The 15,537-nt window shown below is 49.0% G+C and overlaps 1 protein-coding gene across 3 annotated transcripts in view; it reads left to right on the top strand.

Annotated features, from left to right (window-relative positions):
* EHMT1 (euchromatic histone lysine methyltransferase 1) overlaps positions 1 to 15,537 on the top strand; it is a 70,852-nt gene that overhangs the window by 46,465 nt on the left and 8,850 nt on the right. For 2 of the 3 annotated variants that reach the window (XM_033138128.1, XM_033138125.1), the window contains 7 exons: positions 468 to 572; positions 2,974 to 3,128; positions 6,486 to 6,653; positions 7,460 to 7,604; positions 8,804 to 8,881; positions 10,118 to 10,233; positions 14,554 to 14,640. In XM_033138128.1, coding sequence (XP_032994019.1) covers positions 468 to 572; positions 2,974 to 3,128; positions 6,486 to 6,653; positions 7,460 to 7,604; positions 8,804 to 8,881; positions 10,118 to 10,233; positions 14,554 to 14,640 — 854 coding nt within the window. The remainder of the gene's footprint in view (positions 1 to 467; positions 573 to 2,973; positions 3,129 to 6,485; positions 6,654 to 7,459; positions 7,605 to 8,803; positions 8,882 to 10,117; positions 10,234 to 14,553; positions 14,641 to 15,537) is intronic. The other variant, XM_033138126.1, reaches the window with a different exon arrangement.

Raw genomic sequence — 15,537 nt, 5'->3', positions numbered from 1 at the left:
AGACTAGTTTATACACAAACAACCTCTCTGTCCTCCAACAAGCAAGAGGCACTATTAGAATTCAAGAACGTGTTCCAGCCAGGCTAAAACACTCAAGGAGGATGCAAGGCAGGGCTGGTGAAGGGTGTAGCCTGGGGGAGAGTCCCATGGGGCAGGGCCTGAGGATCCCATTCCCTGCTCTGGGGTCTGGAGCTGCACAAGATAGGTATGGTAATACCACATTCTGCTGCTGGTGGAAGTGCAACATGTCTGTGGACTGCAGCCCATTAGTAGTAATATAACCTGGAGATGTTCTGCATGACCAACATTCTCCACTCCTGGACTGTCTTAATGCAGTACTGGAGCACACTTGTTTGGAGTGATTAGTGCAACAGCCTGAGGTTTTCAGGCCTGAGGTTCCCCACACCTGGGCTGCCACCATATGGAGCTTGGGGTCTGATCGAGCTGGGTTCTTCCTACATTCCCAGGATGATGGAGGCTGGACACCAATGATATGGGCCACTGAGTACAAACACGTTGAGCTGGTGAAGCTGCTGCTGGCCAAAGGGTCAGACATCAACATCCGGGACAATGTAAGTCTTGGGCTCTGCTCTGCTTAGTATTTGGTAGCAGTTTAAATTGTCAGGCCTGATCAGACTGCAGTTTCCATCGTTGCTGGGGATGGTGGGGGTTGGAGTCTAGCAACATTTGGAGGGCGCCAGGTTCCCCATCCATACTCTTTAAGAGCCCGTCCTCAGGAGGAAATGCATTTACTAAATAGAGACATTCTCCATACCTTGCATGCAGTATAGAATGATGCTCCTTAGAGCCAGGGTGGGAAACCTGTGATCCCCTAGGTCAGTGTTTACCATTCCCTCAATCTCCACCTAGTTTAGCTAATGATGAGGGATTATGGGAGTTGCAGTGCAACACCTGGGGACCCAGAATTCAAGAATACTGCTCCAGGTGTTGCTGGACTATAGTTCTCGTCATCACTGGCTGCTGGGAGTTATAGGCTGGACACATTTCCTTGGGGGGGGGGGACTCTTCCCAATTAACACTCTTCCTTGTATTGAGAACCAGGATTGGCCCAGGGATTGTGGTTCAGGGAAGAGGGGAATGTTTTTCAGCACAAGAGCAATGTTGGGCATTTGGGGAGGATAACAAGAGCAACTCAGAGCCTGTTTACTCAGGAGTAACTTTTGCCATGTTTGGTGAGGTTTACTCCCCAGCAAAGGCTATAGGTTTGCAAAAATCCTTCAGGTGGAACAATGAGTTGGCATTTGGCTCTGATTCAAGGGTGGGGATTTTTTTTTTATCTCAGCCAGAGGTCCACATTCCTTCTGGGCAGCATTTCTGGAAGTATATACACAAGTGGTGAGTGGGGCCAGATGCAAAAGTAGGTGGAGGAACAAATGCACATTTTCCCTTTGCACAAGAGGCTAGATTCCACACAACTCATACACTCCTTCTCTGTCTTCCATGCAAACAAGCAAGAGTCCAACAAGGCCCCTGGACTTCAAGTTCCTCACCCATGGCCTATACATATGCATTTGTCTGTGCATAGGTCTCTCTTTGGGGATGCGGGTGGTGCTGTGGTCTAAACCACAGAGCCTAGGGCTTGCCGATCGGAAGGTCGGCAGTTCGAATCCCTGCGACGGGGTGAGCTCCCGTTGTTCAGTCCCAGCTCCTGCCCACCTAGCAGTTCAAAAGCACATCAAGTGCAAGTAGAAAAATAGGTACTGCTCTGGCGGGAAGGTAAAGGGCATTTCCGTGCGCTGCTCTGGTTCACCAGAAGTGGCTGTCATGCTGGCCACATGACCCGGAAGCTGTATGCCGGCTCCCTCGGCCAATAAAGCGAGATGAGTGCCGCAACTCCAGAGTCGTCCATGACTAGACATAATGGTCAGGGGTACCTTTACCTTTAGGTCTCTCTTTAGGCTAATGCCAAACAGACAGGTAGTAAGGTGGTGGTGACACACAGGTGTGTCAAGGGGCCCTGGTCACTGCCAAGGTCCTACTTCTCCCATGTCCACAAGAGCATTTGTCTGGAAAGCCTGTATTTCAGTATCAACAAGGTTACGCCTTGAGCACCAGGCTGGCAGAGGCAGCACAGAGCAGACACAACCACTTCTGTTGCCATTGCACACCTCTGCAGGATGAGGCTCATTTGCTGAGTCTCACTGAGATGGGGGAGCAGAGCCCTCAAGGAAAACACCCTCTTGCTCCAGGGCAGCTGCTAACAGCTTTGGCCTATGACATGATAGGGAAGAAGAGATTTGGTCTTGTTTCTGTTCCTCCACCCCCACCCTGTGAAAGATTTGCCTTAGTAGATCCCTTAATAATAGCCCAGGAGGGGTTCCAGGATGCTCTCCAGAGCTGAGCAACAGTAGAAAAATCCACAGGCTCAAATGATAAAAAAACTCTTTTCTGCACCAGGCCAATCAGTATTCAAATCTTTCCAGATCTGGAGGCTAACTGCAGCCAGGAGCAATCAAGGGTTGCCCAGAGGCAGCCTCTGACTGAGGATGGTGGAGGCACTGCTGCCTCCCTCCATCCCTCTTCAGATTTGCCAGCTGCTGGCCCCCCCTAGGGGGACTTGTCTTTTCGAGACTTCCACGGGTGTCCTACATGTCTGGGTCACACAGTTCCTCTGCTAATACCTTCGTGTCTGTGGCGGCGTCTCCCCATGGGTTTGTCCAGATCATGCTGCAACCTGCAGACAAATGACTCATCTGTCCTTATAAGGCAAGGAGGGCAGCCCTTGCTTCAAGCTTCCCCCTCCCCCACCATCCTCAGTGAACTCGGAGGCGGCTGTTGCTGGGAGCTCCCTGCCTCACATGCCTGAAAGCACAGCTTGAGCAGCCTAGAAAAGGCAGCCCACGTACTGCAGGGAACAAGAGCTTAAGGGCAGGGTAGTCCTGTCCCCCCTCCCCTGGTGCCAAGGATGAGCACACTAAACTTTCTGTCCTCCTCCCCCCCCCAAATTTCCAGGAGGAGAACATTTGTTTACACTGGGCTGCTTTTTCGGGGTGTGTCGACATTGCGGAGATTTTGCTGGCTGCTAAGTGTGACCTGCACGCGGTGAATATCCACGGAGATTCCCCACTGCACATCGCGGCCCGAGAGAACCGCTACGAGTGTGTGGTGTAAGTACGCCCCATCCCCCAGGAGTCCCCCCCTCTCCCTTCGTTGCCCTCCTCGTGGGCGGGGGGGAGGCTCCCGGGATGGACGGGCAAGGGGAAAGGTGATGCCTTGTGGTGCCTTTCCATGTCTCCCACTTGGCCTCTGCTGAACATGATAGAGGTGTATAGAAGCTTTCCCCAAATGCATAATTTTATACACCAAAAAGTTTTTCTTCGTCTCACAACACCGGAAAAGCTGAGCATTGAAGGAACAGTTTTTATCGTGCCACACCTACTGTACTTCTCTATTTCTTTCACGGCCAAACCAAAACTCCTTTTAATTTCTTGCTTATTGTTGCTTTAAAAGAAGTTGGGGGATGACACAGCACATAATTGTAATTCGCTTCCACAATAGGTAGTGATGACCACCAGTTTGGATGGCTTTGGGAAAGGGTTAGACAAATCCATAGAGGAGAATCATGTCAGTGGCTGCTAGCCACAATGGCTATGTTCTCCCTCCACCGTCAGAGGCAGTGTACCCGAAAATTGCAAGTTGAGAAACCACTGTTGCGCTCAGGTCCTGCTTGTGAGCTTGTTGTCAATCTTATTTATTAAATGATTGCACATAGGGCAGTCATTCAGACAAGGGCTGTCTCATCATAGGGGCTGGGTGGCGCGGTGCACCAGGGTGCCAGGCCCCCCAGGGGCGCCCCCGCGAGCCCGCCAGCATACCGGGCGCCCCCTCCCCAACCCGCGCCCGCCCCCATGGGCGGGTGGGCGAGCTGCAAGCCGCCTGCCCTCCGGAGCCCCAGCTGGAGCACTGGGAAGGGCGCGCAAAGCCCCGCGCCGCTCCAGCGCCACGCCCCTCATCCCCCGCTCGCCCACCTCCCTCCCGCGCTGGCCGCCCCTCGGGGGATGAGGGGCGTGGCGCTGGAGCGGCGCGGGGCTTTGCGCGCCCTTCCCAGCGCTCCAGCTGGGGCTCCGGAGGGCGGCTGGCTTGTAGCGCCACGCCCCTCATCCCCTGCTCGGCCACCCCCCTTCCCGAGGGGCGGGGCGGCCAGTGCGGGAGCGACGTGGGCGGAGAGGCGGCCCACCAGGGGCGCCGAGGGATCATCGCACCAGGGTGCCCGATCCCTTTAAGACGGCCCTGATTCAGACATTAGATCTCAGTCTGAGAATTGTGCATTCAAAGGCCAAGTGGGTGGCCTCAGGCAAGCTACTTGAATCTGAGCATGAAACGAGGGTATTTATGCAATATATACTGCTTTCACTGTCAGAGCCAGTATGCCCATGAATACCAGTTGCTGGGAATCACAAGCGGGGAGAGTGTTGTTGCACCCAAGTCCTGCTTGCAGGCTTCCCATTGAGGCATCTGTTTGGCCACTGTGAGACCAAGATGCAGGACCAGAGGGACCTCTGGACTGATCTGGCAGGGCTCTTCTTATGTTCTTAAAAATGTCAAATGTCAGAAAGAGAGCAGTGCTTTGCTATTTGCTTTTGTAAAAAAAAACACTGGCATCGGAGCAGTGCATTTGACTGCCATTCTGCAAACAGTTACAACCAATGGTGCTGTGATTTCTGCCACTGGAGGGCAAAGCAGCCTTAGGTTGCCCCCTAAGTGTTTATCAAAGCAGGCAAACCTCCAGATGCCAGTGTTAATGCTCCATGTATCAGGTCAGACTGTCTGACCCTTTAGGGATGGGGAGCTTATCCTCCCTCTGCCCCCCAAATGCTGTTGGACTACAACTGTCATCATCCCTAACCATAGAGCAGTGGTTGTCAACCAGTGCTCGTAAGCACCCTGGTGTGCCTTGAATGATAGTCGGGTGTTCTGCAGGCAGCACCAGCCTCCATCCCTCCTTCCTTCCCTCCCTCCCTCTTCTGATGCCCCCTTGTGTCTCTGCCTCCCAGAAGCTCGCAAGGCTGTTCATTGTAGTGGCCCTGGCTACAAGCTCCCCAAGTGAATGGTGCCATTGCTGCCTCCCGAGATGAGTAAGTTGCTGGCCTCACATTCAGCTGCCTTTGGCCGGAGGCATCCACTTCCCAGGTCCCTGTGAGGTGGCGTGAGGAAGTGCCTCTCTTAGGGGACGAAGGGGGTGCCTTAGAGACCAGGGGCTGCTGGTGTAGTGGCAGCAGCAACCACCACCACTGCTGCAAGTACTCCCAAGGAGGGGAGAGGAGAAGAGGCAAAGCTGAGGGAACCCTCCACAAGGGAGGGTGTCCCAAAAGGGGCAGGAGGCTGCTGGCTCTGCAGGCAAGGGGCAACATAACTGGGCTCCTGAGGCTTGTGTGTTTTACTTCACAGGGGGGCAACAGAAATAATGTAGTTGGGCAAGGGAGCCATGGACTCAGAAGGGTTGAAAACCTCTGCCGTAGGCCATGCTGACTGTGGTTCATGGGAGTCAGGCGTCCAATAACTTTCAGAGAGCCTCCCCTGTCATAGAGCAGTTGGGCACCTAAAACATGGAAAGGGCTTCCTCTTAGACAGGTCCATTTCAACTGTGTGAAGGGGAATGGCTGGAGCACAGTGGTGGAACACATGCTTGGGATGCAGAAAAAGGTCCCCCAGGTTCAAGGGGCTTAGTGCAGCCTCCCTCAATCTGGTGTCTTCCGGACGTTGGAATGCAGCCCCTCTCCCATCATTCCTGGCTACTGGCGCTGATGGGAGCTGCAGTCGAGCAGCACTTAGAGAGCACCAGGTTGGGGAAAGGTGGTGTACATTTTGAAGTCCAGTGCCTCTTGATGACTGCTCCTCTAGCCACCCAAGGAGAGTTAGGCAGGCAGCTGTATTGATCCATTAGATACATTGATAGGCTGCATTGTGTATAATATACAGCAAATCTGCACAATCTTGGGTATATGCTCCATTGAATTCAGTGGTGATTCCTTCTGACTGCACAATTCAGAGTAGAGGGACCTCACTCCAGGCCTCTCTGTCTGACCACTGGAACGCTCTCTGCGTCATTCCATTTTTAAGCTGTCTTATACTTAGTAAGACCATTGCTCCATCTAGCTTGGCATTAACTAAGCTGACAGCTCTCCAGGATTTCAGACAGGGAGACCACCCCAGAGGCCAGAGATTGAAACTGGGACTTTCTGTGTGCAAAGTAGATGTTCTAACCACTGAGCTATGGTGGTGGTGATGATGTTGATGTTAATTTTATTTGTACCCCATCTATCTGACTGAGTTGCCCCAGCCACTCTGGGCAGCTTCCAACAAAGTATAAAAACACAGTAAGATATCAAACATTAAAACTTCCCTATACAGGGCTGCCTTGAGATCTCTTCTAAAAGTCATATATCAAATAGCTGCTAGATGACTTAGGGCTACATTAGTTTCACATCTTTTTGGCTCTCACCGCTTTTCCCCCCATCTTGCAGCCTCTTTCTTTCACGTGGTTCGGATATTACCCTGAAAAACAAAGAGGGCGAAACTCCCCTGCAGTGTTCGAGCCGCAACTCTCAAGTCTGGGTTGCTCTGCAACTGAACAAGACCCTCAAGGATTCGATTCCTGACAAGCCCGTCCAGGTGGAGAAGATACTGAGCAGGTGTGAGAGGTTTGCCTGCCTCACCCATAGGCTACTGCCCTCTGCCGATGCAACTCTGGAGTGCCCTAGTGACGAGCTTAATGTTGGGCAACCAAATATGTAATTCAAAAAAAAACAGGGATCTCTGGCAGCAAAGGGTCATTCAGAGAGTCTTGGATGCAGATTTTTGAATTTGCAAACACCAAGATGAAATGTCAGTGTGCTCTGCCTCCCCACTCAGAGACAGCGATGCTTCTGAATATCAGTTGCTGGAAACCACAGTAGTGTGTGTGTGTGTGTGGGGGGGTGCTCTTCTGCTCTGGTCCTGCTTGCGGGTTTCCCACAGGCATCTAGGCAGCCACTATGAGAAGATGCTAGACTAGATGGGCCATTGGCCTGGTCCAGTAGGGCTCTTCTTCAGCAATTAAAAGCAATGTTGCACTGTTTCATGTTGCTTTAGGACAGGCATAGGCAAACTCGGCCCTCCAGATGTTTTTGGCCTACAACTCCCATGATTCCTAGCTAGCAGGACCAGTGGTCAGGGATGATGGGAATTGTAGTCCCAAAACATCTGGAGGACTAAGTTTGCCTATGCCTGCTTTAGGATGACTCTGGGTTGTACCCAGCTAAGTTCTATTCGAGTAGAACCATTGGAATGAATGGATTTGTGTTAGTTGCATCCATTGGTTTCAGTGGGTCTACTCTGAGCAGGACTAGCACTGGAGACAATTGTCTGCTTTACAAATACACAGGGGAGTGCTCTCGCTTTGTGTATCTTTTATTCTTGTTGTTTAAAAGTGATTATTTTCTTCTCCCTGCTGTGACAGGGACATTGCCCGGGGTTATGAACATATCCCGATTCCTTGCATCAATTCTGTCGACGCCGAGCCCTGTCCTAGCGACTACAAATACGTTTCGCAGAATTGTGTGACGTCCCCAATGCACATTGATAGGAACATCACTCATTTGCAGGTTAGACAGGCTGCTTGCAGCTACCTTTTTGATCTTCCCTGTTCTTTTCTCTCTCCTGCTATTTATATGATAGCCCACTTTGCACAAGTTTCTTGAGGTGGCTTATGAAGAAAAGAAAGGAAGGCATACAATGCCCAGAATGAATGAATGAATGAATCTTTATTTGCGTCAGCCATTGGCCATAGCAATAAATCAACAACAATACGATATACAGTACAATGTCCAGAGTTTAAAACATAGATTGAAAACCCCAGAGCAGCATTCGTGGTGCAAAAGCCCTCCTGAAATAAAAACTGTTTGGACCTAACACCTGAAATTTCTCCCCTTTCTCCTCGCTTGTCGTGAAAGAGGGTGCTCTCTGCTCAGCTCACACCTGAGCAGGCTGTTCAATCTCCTTGTCTACTCCCTTTACTCCTTTGCAGTTCGTGTGGGAACTGATGCACTTAGTTTTTCTTCCTCTGTCATCTCCTTTTGGAACTTAGGAGCTCATCTTGGAATGCGAATATAGAATAGCCAGTTCCACCTACCCTACTCCCAATGTCTATTATGGCTGAAGCTGTAGAGCAGGTTAAGAATGGGACTGGAGCAAAACGGGGCTTGTAGACATTCAGAGGGTTAGTGGCAGCTGCATAACTCTGCGCACAGCACTTTGGAAATGCTGGCAATCGGCTGATCATTGGGGATTGTGGAGTGCTGTGCCCTTACAGCCCTCTGATGAACAGGCAGAGACTAGTCCTCTTATGCCATTGCAATGTCACCACCTGCCTTTCAGACTTGGGCTGCAGCGGGTGAAGGAGGTCAGGATCCACTACCACTTGGAATCCAGCCCCTCAGTCCTGATCTAGAATAAGATTGCCGAATACAGGTGTCCATCCTGCCGAATGTCCATTGCCTTCCTAAAACCCTCACCCCACTAACGGGGCCCCAGATATTTGGTAATTCCCTCTCTGACAGAGAGTTTGAGCTCCAGAACCTTTGTTGGCTTTCACAGCAGGATCCCTCCTCCTTTTTAATATCCTTTTATCTAGCACTACACACTAGTGACATGCAAAGCCTACATGATGCTTCTTCGTAGATCAACTAGCTGGGCCTCACAAGCCCTATGGTGGGTCAGCTCCTTGCATCATGCAAACCTTTGGATTATATGTGCGCACACACACACATGTGTGACTTGCTGCTTCTTGCTGTTTTGCTTGCAGTACTGTGTGTGCATAGACGACTGCTCCTCCAGCAACTGCATGTGTGGACAGCTGAGTATGCGCTGCTGGTATGACAAGGTGAGGACGTTTGCCTGCTTTCTCAGCTTTGTGGATTTGGAGGGTGTGGGTGGTGGGACTGGGGTATCACCACTGCTCAGGCCTAGGGGGAGCTCCTCTTCCCTGTTAAGAGAAGGGGATCCTCCGATGGGTTATCTCTCCCACTTGCGATTTAAGTTGCTCTTACCCCTCCAAGTTCCACCCTGCCTAGCACAATGTACAGGGTCAGCTGAAATACATAATCCTTTTCTCTTGAAATGCATAGTTTCATTTCCTAGTGGAGATGGACATCCAGTCACAGAGGGTTTGAGGCTTGATTTGGATTCATTGCTTCTGCAGAAGAATCTATGAAAATACTTGTGGGCAGTATTGAGGGGGAAGGAGGGAGAGATACAGGTGAGAAGTTGGGGAGCAACAGCAGCACTGTAGCTCTTTGGGGGAAGGGGAGCAGAAGCTTTTCCAGAGGCAGGGCTGTAGCTCAGTGTCTGTGCTTCTGCTTTGCCTGAGGAAGGCCCCAGGTTCAGTCCCCAGCAGCAGGTCCAGGTTGGGCTAGAAAAGTACCCCACCTCTGAAGCCTTGTAGAGTGACTACCAGTCAGTGTGGACAGTACTGAGCTAGATTGACCAATGGCCTGAGTCAGCATAAGACAGCCTTGTGTGCTCCTATGTCCGTAAGTACCCTTTGACTTAAGGGAAGGGATGTAGATCAGTGGTAGGACATCTGCCCTGCATGAGGAAGAGGAGGAGGAAGAGTTTGGACTTGATATCCTGCCTTTCACTCCCCTTAAGGAGTCTCAAAGCAGCTGACAATCTCCTTTCCCTTCTTCCCCCACAACAAACACTCTGTGGGGTGAGTGAGGCTGAGAGACTTCAGAGAAGTGTGACTAGCCAAAAGTCACCCAGCAGCTGCATGTGGAGGAACGGGGAAGCGAATCCAGTTGAGTCCACCGCTCTTAACCACTACACCACACTGGCTCAAGGTCACAGGTTCAGTGCACGGCATCTCAAGGTAGAGCTCAGAGTGACTCTAGTCAAATGCTGCAGAGCTGCTGCCAGTCAGTGTAGTCTTCTGAGCTAGGTGGACTAGTGACTCTATATTAGATTAATTCCTGTGTTTACTTGAGTAGCAGGCTGGATGCCCTGGACTAGGATAGACCAGAGCTGTGGCATAAGTCCTCATTCCTCATTAAACATTGCTATTCTTCCTGTGCACAGATGTGCACCTAATGTATCCCTCGTCCACTTGCCCTCTCTGCAGGATGGCCGGCTCCTGCCGGAATTCAACATAGCCGATCCACCTTTGATCTTTGAGTGCAACCATGCCTGCTCGTGTTGGAGGAATTGCCGGAATCGTGTGGTGCAAAATGGGCTCCGGTAAGACAGTTAACTGTGGGGTTTTTTGGGGGGGGCTGCTCACCCTGTTCTGTGATTGAGAGGCAGTGGGGTGTAGTGGTAAGAGCAGGAGGGCCTGCAGTCCTCCAGATATCACTGGACTCCCACCTCCTTTCAGCCCCAGGCAGTGTGACCCAATGATCAGGAATGATGGGAGCTGTAGTCCAGCAAATATTTGTGACTGCTGGTTTACAGTGCTGGACTAGGACCAGGGAGACCCAAGCTCAAATGGTGCGCTGGGGATAGTAGACACATTGAAACAGATGGACATCACTCGCTTGAATGCTTCAATATCAATGGGTCTACTCTTGAGTAGAACTTGAATGGACACATCTCTCAGCCTTGGGATTTAGAGAAAATTGCTTATCGTGAGGGAAGAATCATGTGCACCATCCTGAGTTGTATCCTTGAAGGATATAAATTGAATTAATTACCTAAAACCCAAGGAGAGTTTTTGAAATGGGAAGGAAATGGGGACCAGGAAGCCCAGATGCCTTGGACCACTGTTGTGAACCGAAGCAAATTCCAAAGGTTGACTAGGATGAGGAAATGAGCGTATTGTTAGAGCCGCTGGGGTATTCTTGTCATGCCTTATCCTGACCCAACTTAGCCATTTCCCCTGACAGTGCCATAACAATTAACAAAAATAATTGCAATGGTGGTACTTTTATGGTATATTTGAAAGATACACTTTCATTCCATCTGAGTCTGTGGTGGAATTTGTAACCTTTTGCTCACTGTTCTTTTGATACTTGCCTCTGTCAGCTGGATGGATGCCCTCAGTATTACTATATCTAATCGGAAGAGCATGCTATGATCATTACTGTATTTTGATCACCCGATTGAATGTGTGCTTTATCACCTCCCTGGTGTATATGATTTCCCTTGCTTTTTTTTTAAAGGAGGGGGTTCTTGGGTGCTTTTAAATGGAACTGTTCTATCACGGGTATTTTAATTATTTGTTTAATTATTATTTCTCCTACCTGTTCGAATTAGGCAGAGGGAGGTAGAGCGACCATCCCAAGAATCACCCAGTAAGCTTTGTAGCCGGGTTGAGATCAGAAGCTGTTGCAATTCCAGCATCTCCAGCCTCTACTAGTTGCTTATCTCATCCTGACCTTCGTTGGCAGGTTTTGAAGCCCTTCGTATGAGGCTTTTAGCTGTACTTTTGTCATCTTCATTTCCTGTGTTGGTTCGAGAAATGCCCTGGGCCTTCCTTTTAATGTATTTTGGAGGCATTTTCAGGGCTTTGGTGTAGGAATGCTTAAATTGAGGTGCTGGCGGGGGAGGAGGGGGGACTTCCAGTTAGGCTGATGCTGAAGGTGTATTCTAAGGTCTTCTTGGGATTTCTACAAATCCAGCAGAATAGTTTAAAATGCATCGGTATTTCCCCTTCATCCCTCTGCTCCTTTCTCCAGTTATAAAAATGTAGCTTTGAAGCAGGTCATTCCACAGCATTCTGTTCCAAGTTCCAGCCGTCTTCTTGATAGTGTGGTTTGTTTTAAGCCAGCACACTAGACTGCTATGGACTGATGGTTTGACACCCTTCTCAAAACAATCATCTTCATAGAGTTGGAATGGGGTCCCAAGGTTCATCTAGTGCAATGCAGGAATCTCAACTAATGCATCCATGACAGATGGCCATCCAACCTTTGCTTAAAAACCTCCAAGGAAATAGTCCACAGCCTCCCAAGGAAGTCCGTTCCTTACCATCATCAGGAAGTTCTTCCTGATGTTTAGTCGAAGTCTCCTTTCTTGTAACTTGAAGCCTTTGATTTGAGTCCTACCCTCCAGAGCAGGAGAAAAGAAGCTTGCTGCATCTTCCCTGAGACATTGGAAGACGGCTATTGTATCTCCTCTCGCCCGTTTTCCAGGCTAAACATACCAAGCTCTTTCAACAGTTCCTCATAAGGCTTGGTTTCCAGATCCTTCACAATCTCGGTTTTCCATCCTCTGCCAGTTTGTCAATATCCTCCTTAAATTGTGGTGCCCAGAACTGGATGCAGGACTCCAGGACATAATACTTCTGCTGATACTGTCTAGAATAGCATTAGCTCCCCACCCACCCCTTTTTTTGCTGCTGCATCACATGTTAAACTTTGTGGTCTAAAAAGACCTCTAGATCCTTTTCACACGTACAGTGGTACCTCTGGTTAAGTACTTAATTCGTTCCGGAGGTCCGTTCTTAACCTGAAACTGAAGCACCACTTTAGCTAATGGGGCCTCCCGCTGCTGCTGCGCCTCTGCCGCGCAATTTCTGTTCTCATCCTGAAGCAAAGTTCTTTACCCGAGGTACTATTTCTGGGTTAGCGGAATCTGTAAACTGAAGCGTATGTAACCCGAGGTACCACTGTACTACCTGATGAGCCGGGTTTCCCCCTTCCTGCATTTGTGCAGCTGGTTATTCCTGCTTTTATTCTTACTCTTCCCTTTTATCAGATTGTAAATGTTGCCTGTTTACTTGGAAGTGAGTCCCACTGAGTTTATTGCATAGGATTGTGGCCTTGATGTACAAGGGAACCTACAACAAAATGTTACAGTGTAAGGTTACCAGCCAGCCTGTTCTTCCGGGATTCTCTATTCCAACCCCACCCACCCATGCTCAGTTTTGCATTTGGTGGCCACTGAGCAAACTCAGCCCACATTGGACTCCCCCCCCCCCGTGTGTGTGTCTGTGTGTTTCATTAGGCATTCCCCTCTCCATATTCTTTCTACTTCTGCTAACATGGGGGTCCCCCCACATGCTGATACTGTCTTGTTCTTTCTCATTCGCCCTGTTTTGCCTATATAGCTGTCATCAGTGGTGGGTCTTGCCCATTTGGATTACCAGGGCAGAAGGCAGGGATCCCAACAATAGACGGCCCCATAATTAGTCAATGAGAGGCAGAGCCAACTCAGTTTAGTTTTGCCCCCAAATTCCTACTCCTCCATGCTGAGCTCTCCAAAGACGATGTGAGGGGGTGATTAACAAAATCAATCCTCCTGGCAAACTGGGAATATCGCCTCAGTTGCACAGTTTAGGACATGCCGCACCTTTCCTCAGCAGAATTTCTTTTTCTTTTTCTATTAATTTTTTATTCACTTTCTTTTCTATTGTTACATACATCTTTGAGAAAAATAAGTCTTTCATGTAAATGTAAACTAAGCTTTGGTAATAAAGAAAACTACAACAAAATAACATGATGAAAGAAGCCAAATAAAACATGAGGCAAGTCTGAGGCAAGAAACAAGAAGAGGCAGTTGGTCCCTCATAACTGACACTCTTAACTGAACACACCCTGAAGGGAGGGGTTGTTTCTGGAGCAAAGCACGCAAGCCCCGCCCACCAGATACTAGGCACTCTACTATTCAAATTAGGCCCCATTGTTTGTTTTTTTACAGGGACACACCATAGAAGTGGATTCTGAAGGCATTGATGCTAGGGAAGCCATATCTGCTTCCTGCAATGATCTGCAAATATTTGAAGAGTTTCAAGCGGGGCGGGGGGGGGGCAGAGATAAAACCAAGAGAAGGATTGTGTAGGTGGCACATCAAGAATTATTCCTTGAAGGCAGCCTACATGTCTCACCTGAATTCTGATCGGTAGCAGAGAGCGGATTCTGTTTTGAGCGTTTGGCTGGGAGAGTAAACCAGTCTTCTGAAAGGGGTCCTGTGGGCTGCAGGCTGGCAAACAGTTTCAAGACACGTTGAAGAAGAAGAGTCCAACTGAGTTCAGCTCAGAGTAGACCTGCTAAAATGAATAGATCTAAGCAAGTCGTGTTCATTATTTTCAGTGGGCCTTCTCTGAGTAGGACTAGTATTGGATGCAGTACAAAATAAACTGAAAATTATTGGTTTCTGCATCAAACATTCTAGTTACTTTCAGCTGGAAACAAAAGTCCATAGAAATTAATATGGCTGTTTCTGTGACACACATCCCCTGTGTTCCATGTAAAGCTGACATTACTTTATGGTGCAATTTTAGCATGTGGGATAGTTTTTAAAACAGTTGATTTTTCTGATATTCCAGTTTTTAAACATGTTGACTTCTATTTTACAATTTTTCATATAAATTTTACATTCTTTACGTTGCATCCAATGCTAGGCCTTTTCAGAATAGACCTGTTGAAAATAATGGGCACAACTAACTTACATCCATTAATTTTGGGGCATCTGCTCTTTAAGTAGAACTTAGTTGGACACAACTTTGAACCCTCAGAGGTTTTGTTTGCAACTAAGCAGGGCACTGGTTCTGTTAAAACAACAAATGCATTCTTTAAAAATTGAGTGCAAATTCTCACAGGGTTGATCTTTGCCTTCTAGGACTCGATTACAGCTTTTTCGGACGCAGAAGATGAGCTGGGGCGTGCGGACAATGCAGAACATTCCACAGGGGACCTTTGTTTGCGAGTGAGTGCCTTGCCTTTAGGAAAACAAAACTGTTGCAAGCATGAGCCATTGTGGTGTGAGAACCAGTGTGGTGTAGTGGTTAAGAGCGGTGTACTCGTCATCTGGTGAACCGGGTTCGCTTCCCCACTCCTCCACATGCAGCTGCTGGGTGACCTTGGGCTAGTCACACTTCTCTGAAGTCTCTCAGCCCCACTCACCTCACAGAGTGTTTGTTGTGGGGGAGGAAGGGAAAGGAGATTCCTTGGGGTAGTGATAAAGCGGGATATCAAATCCAAACTCCTCTTCTTTCAACACAGTGGGAAGAGAGATCTCCCCTTAAAGCTTGTGTCACAAGGGCTTAATCTTGCAGTGCCACCCCCCCCTTGCTTACTCAGTCTCTGACCTTTCCATATGTGGACCCTTGAGTTTTAGCCTATGTGCCATTAAGCTCATCTCTTGGAAGAGGCCATGGGATGTGGGTTCAAGGCCTCATATTCAGCTTGGGCTCAGGTTTTATCCAGTTGAGATTGTGTCGTATGGACTTGGAAATATCCCAGGCAAAAATTCAGTCCCCATAAGAACTGTTTTGTGCAGTTGTTCTCTCCCCTCTCCTAACGATAAAGCAATAAATAGGAATGCTGTTGAAATAAATAAATAAATAAATTCTGCAAGGTTGCCAAGTGCCATTCACCAGCAACTTATGTGATCTGTTGCACTACCTAGTATGTGACAGTTACAAACACCTTGTGTGGTGGGTAGTGATGCACGTGCGCACTCACTCACTCACTCACCTCCCGGTTCACTTCCACCAGTTGCCCATGGGCTTAAAACAGGGCTAGGCCACATGCTGAACCACCCCCACCCTGGTCCACTGCTAACCATGCTCCTAATTGTCCTTGTTCCTTTCTGTTCAGCTGC

The sequence above is a fragment of the Lacerta agilis genome, chromosome Z (genome assembly GCF_009819535.1).
Source record: "Lacerta agilis isolate rLacAgi1 chromosome Z, rLacAgi1.pri, whole genome shotgun sequence".
Taxonomy (NCBI): Eukaryota; Metazoa; Chordata; class Lepidosauria; order Squamata; family Lacertidae; genus Lacerta; species Lacerta agilis.
Note: the sequence above shows the minus strand (reverse complement) of the source record. Positions and strands in the feature narration are given on the sequence as shown.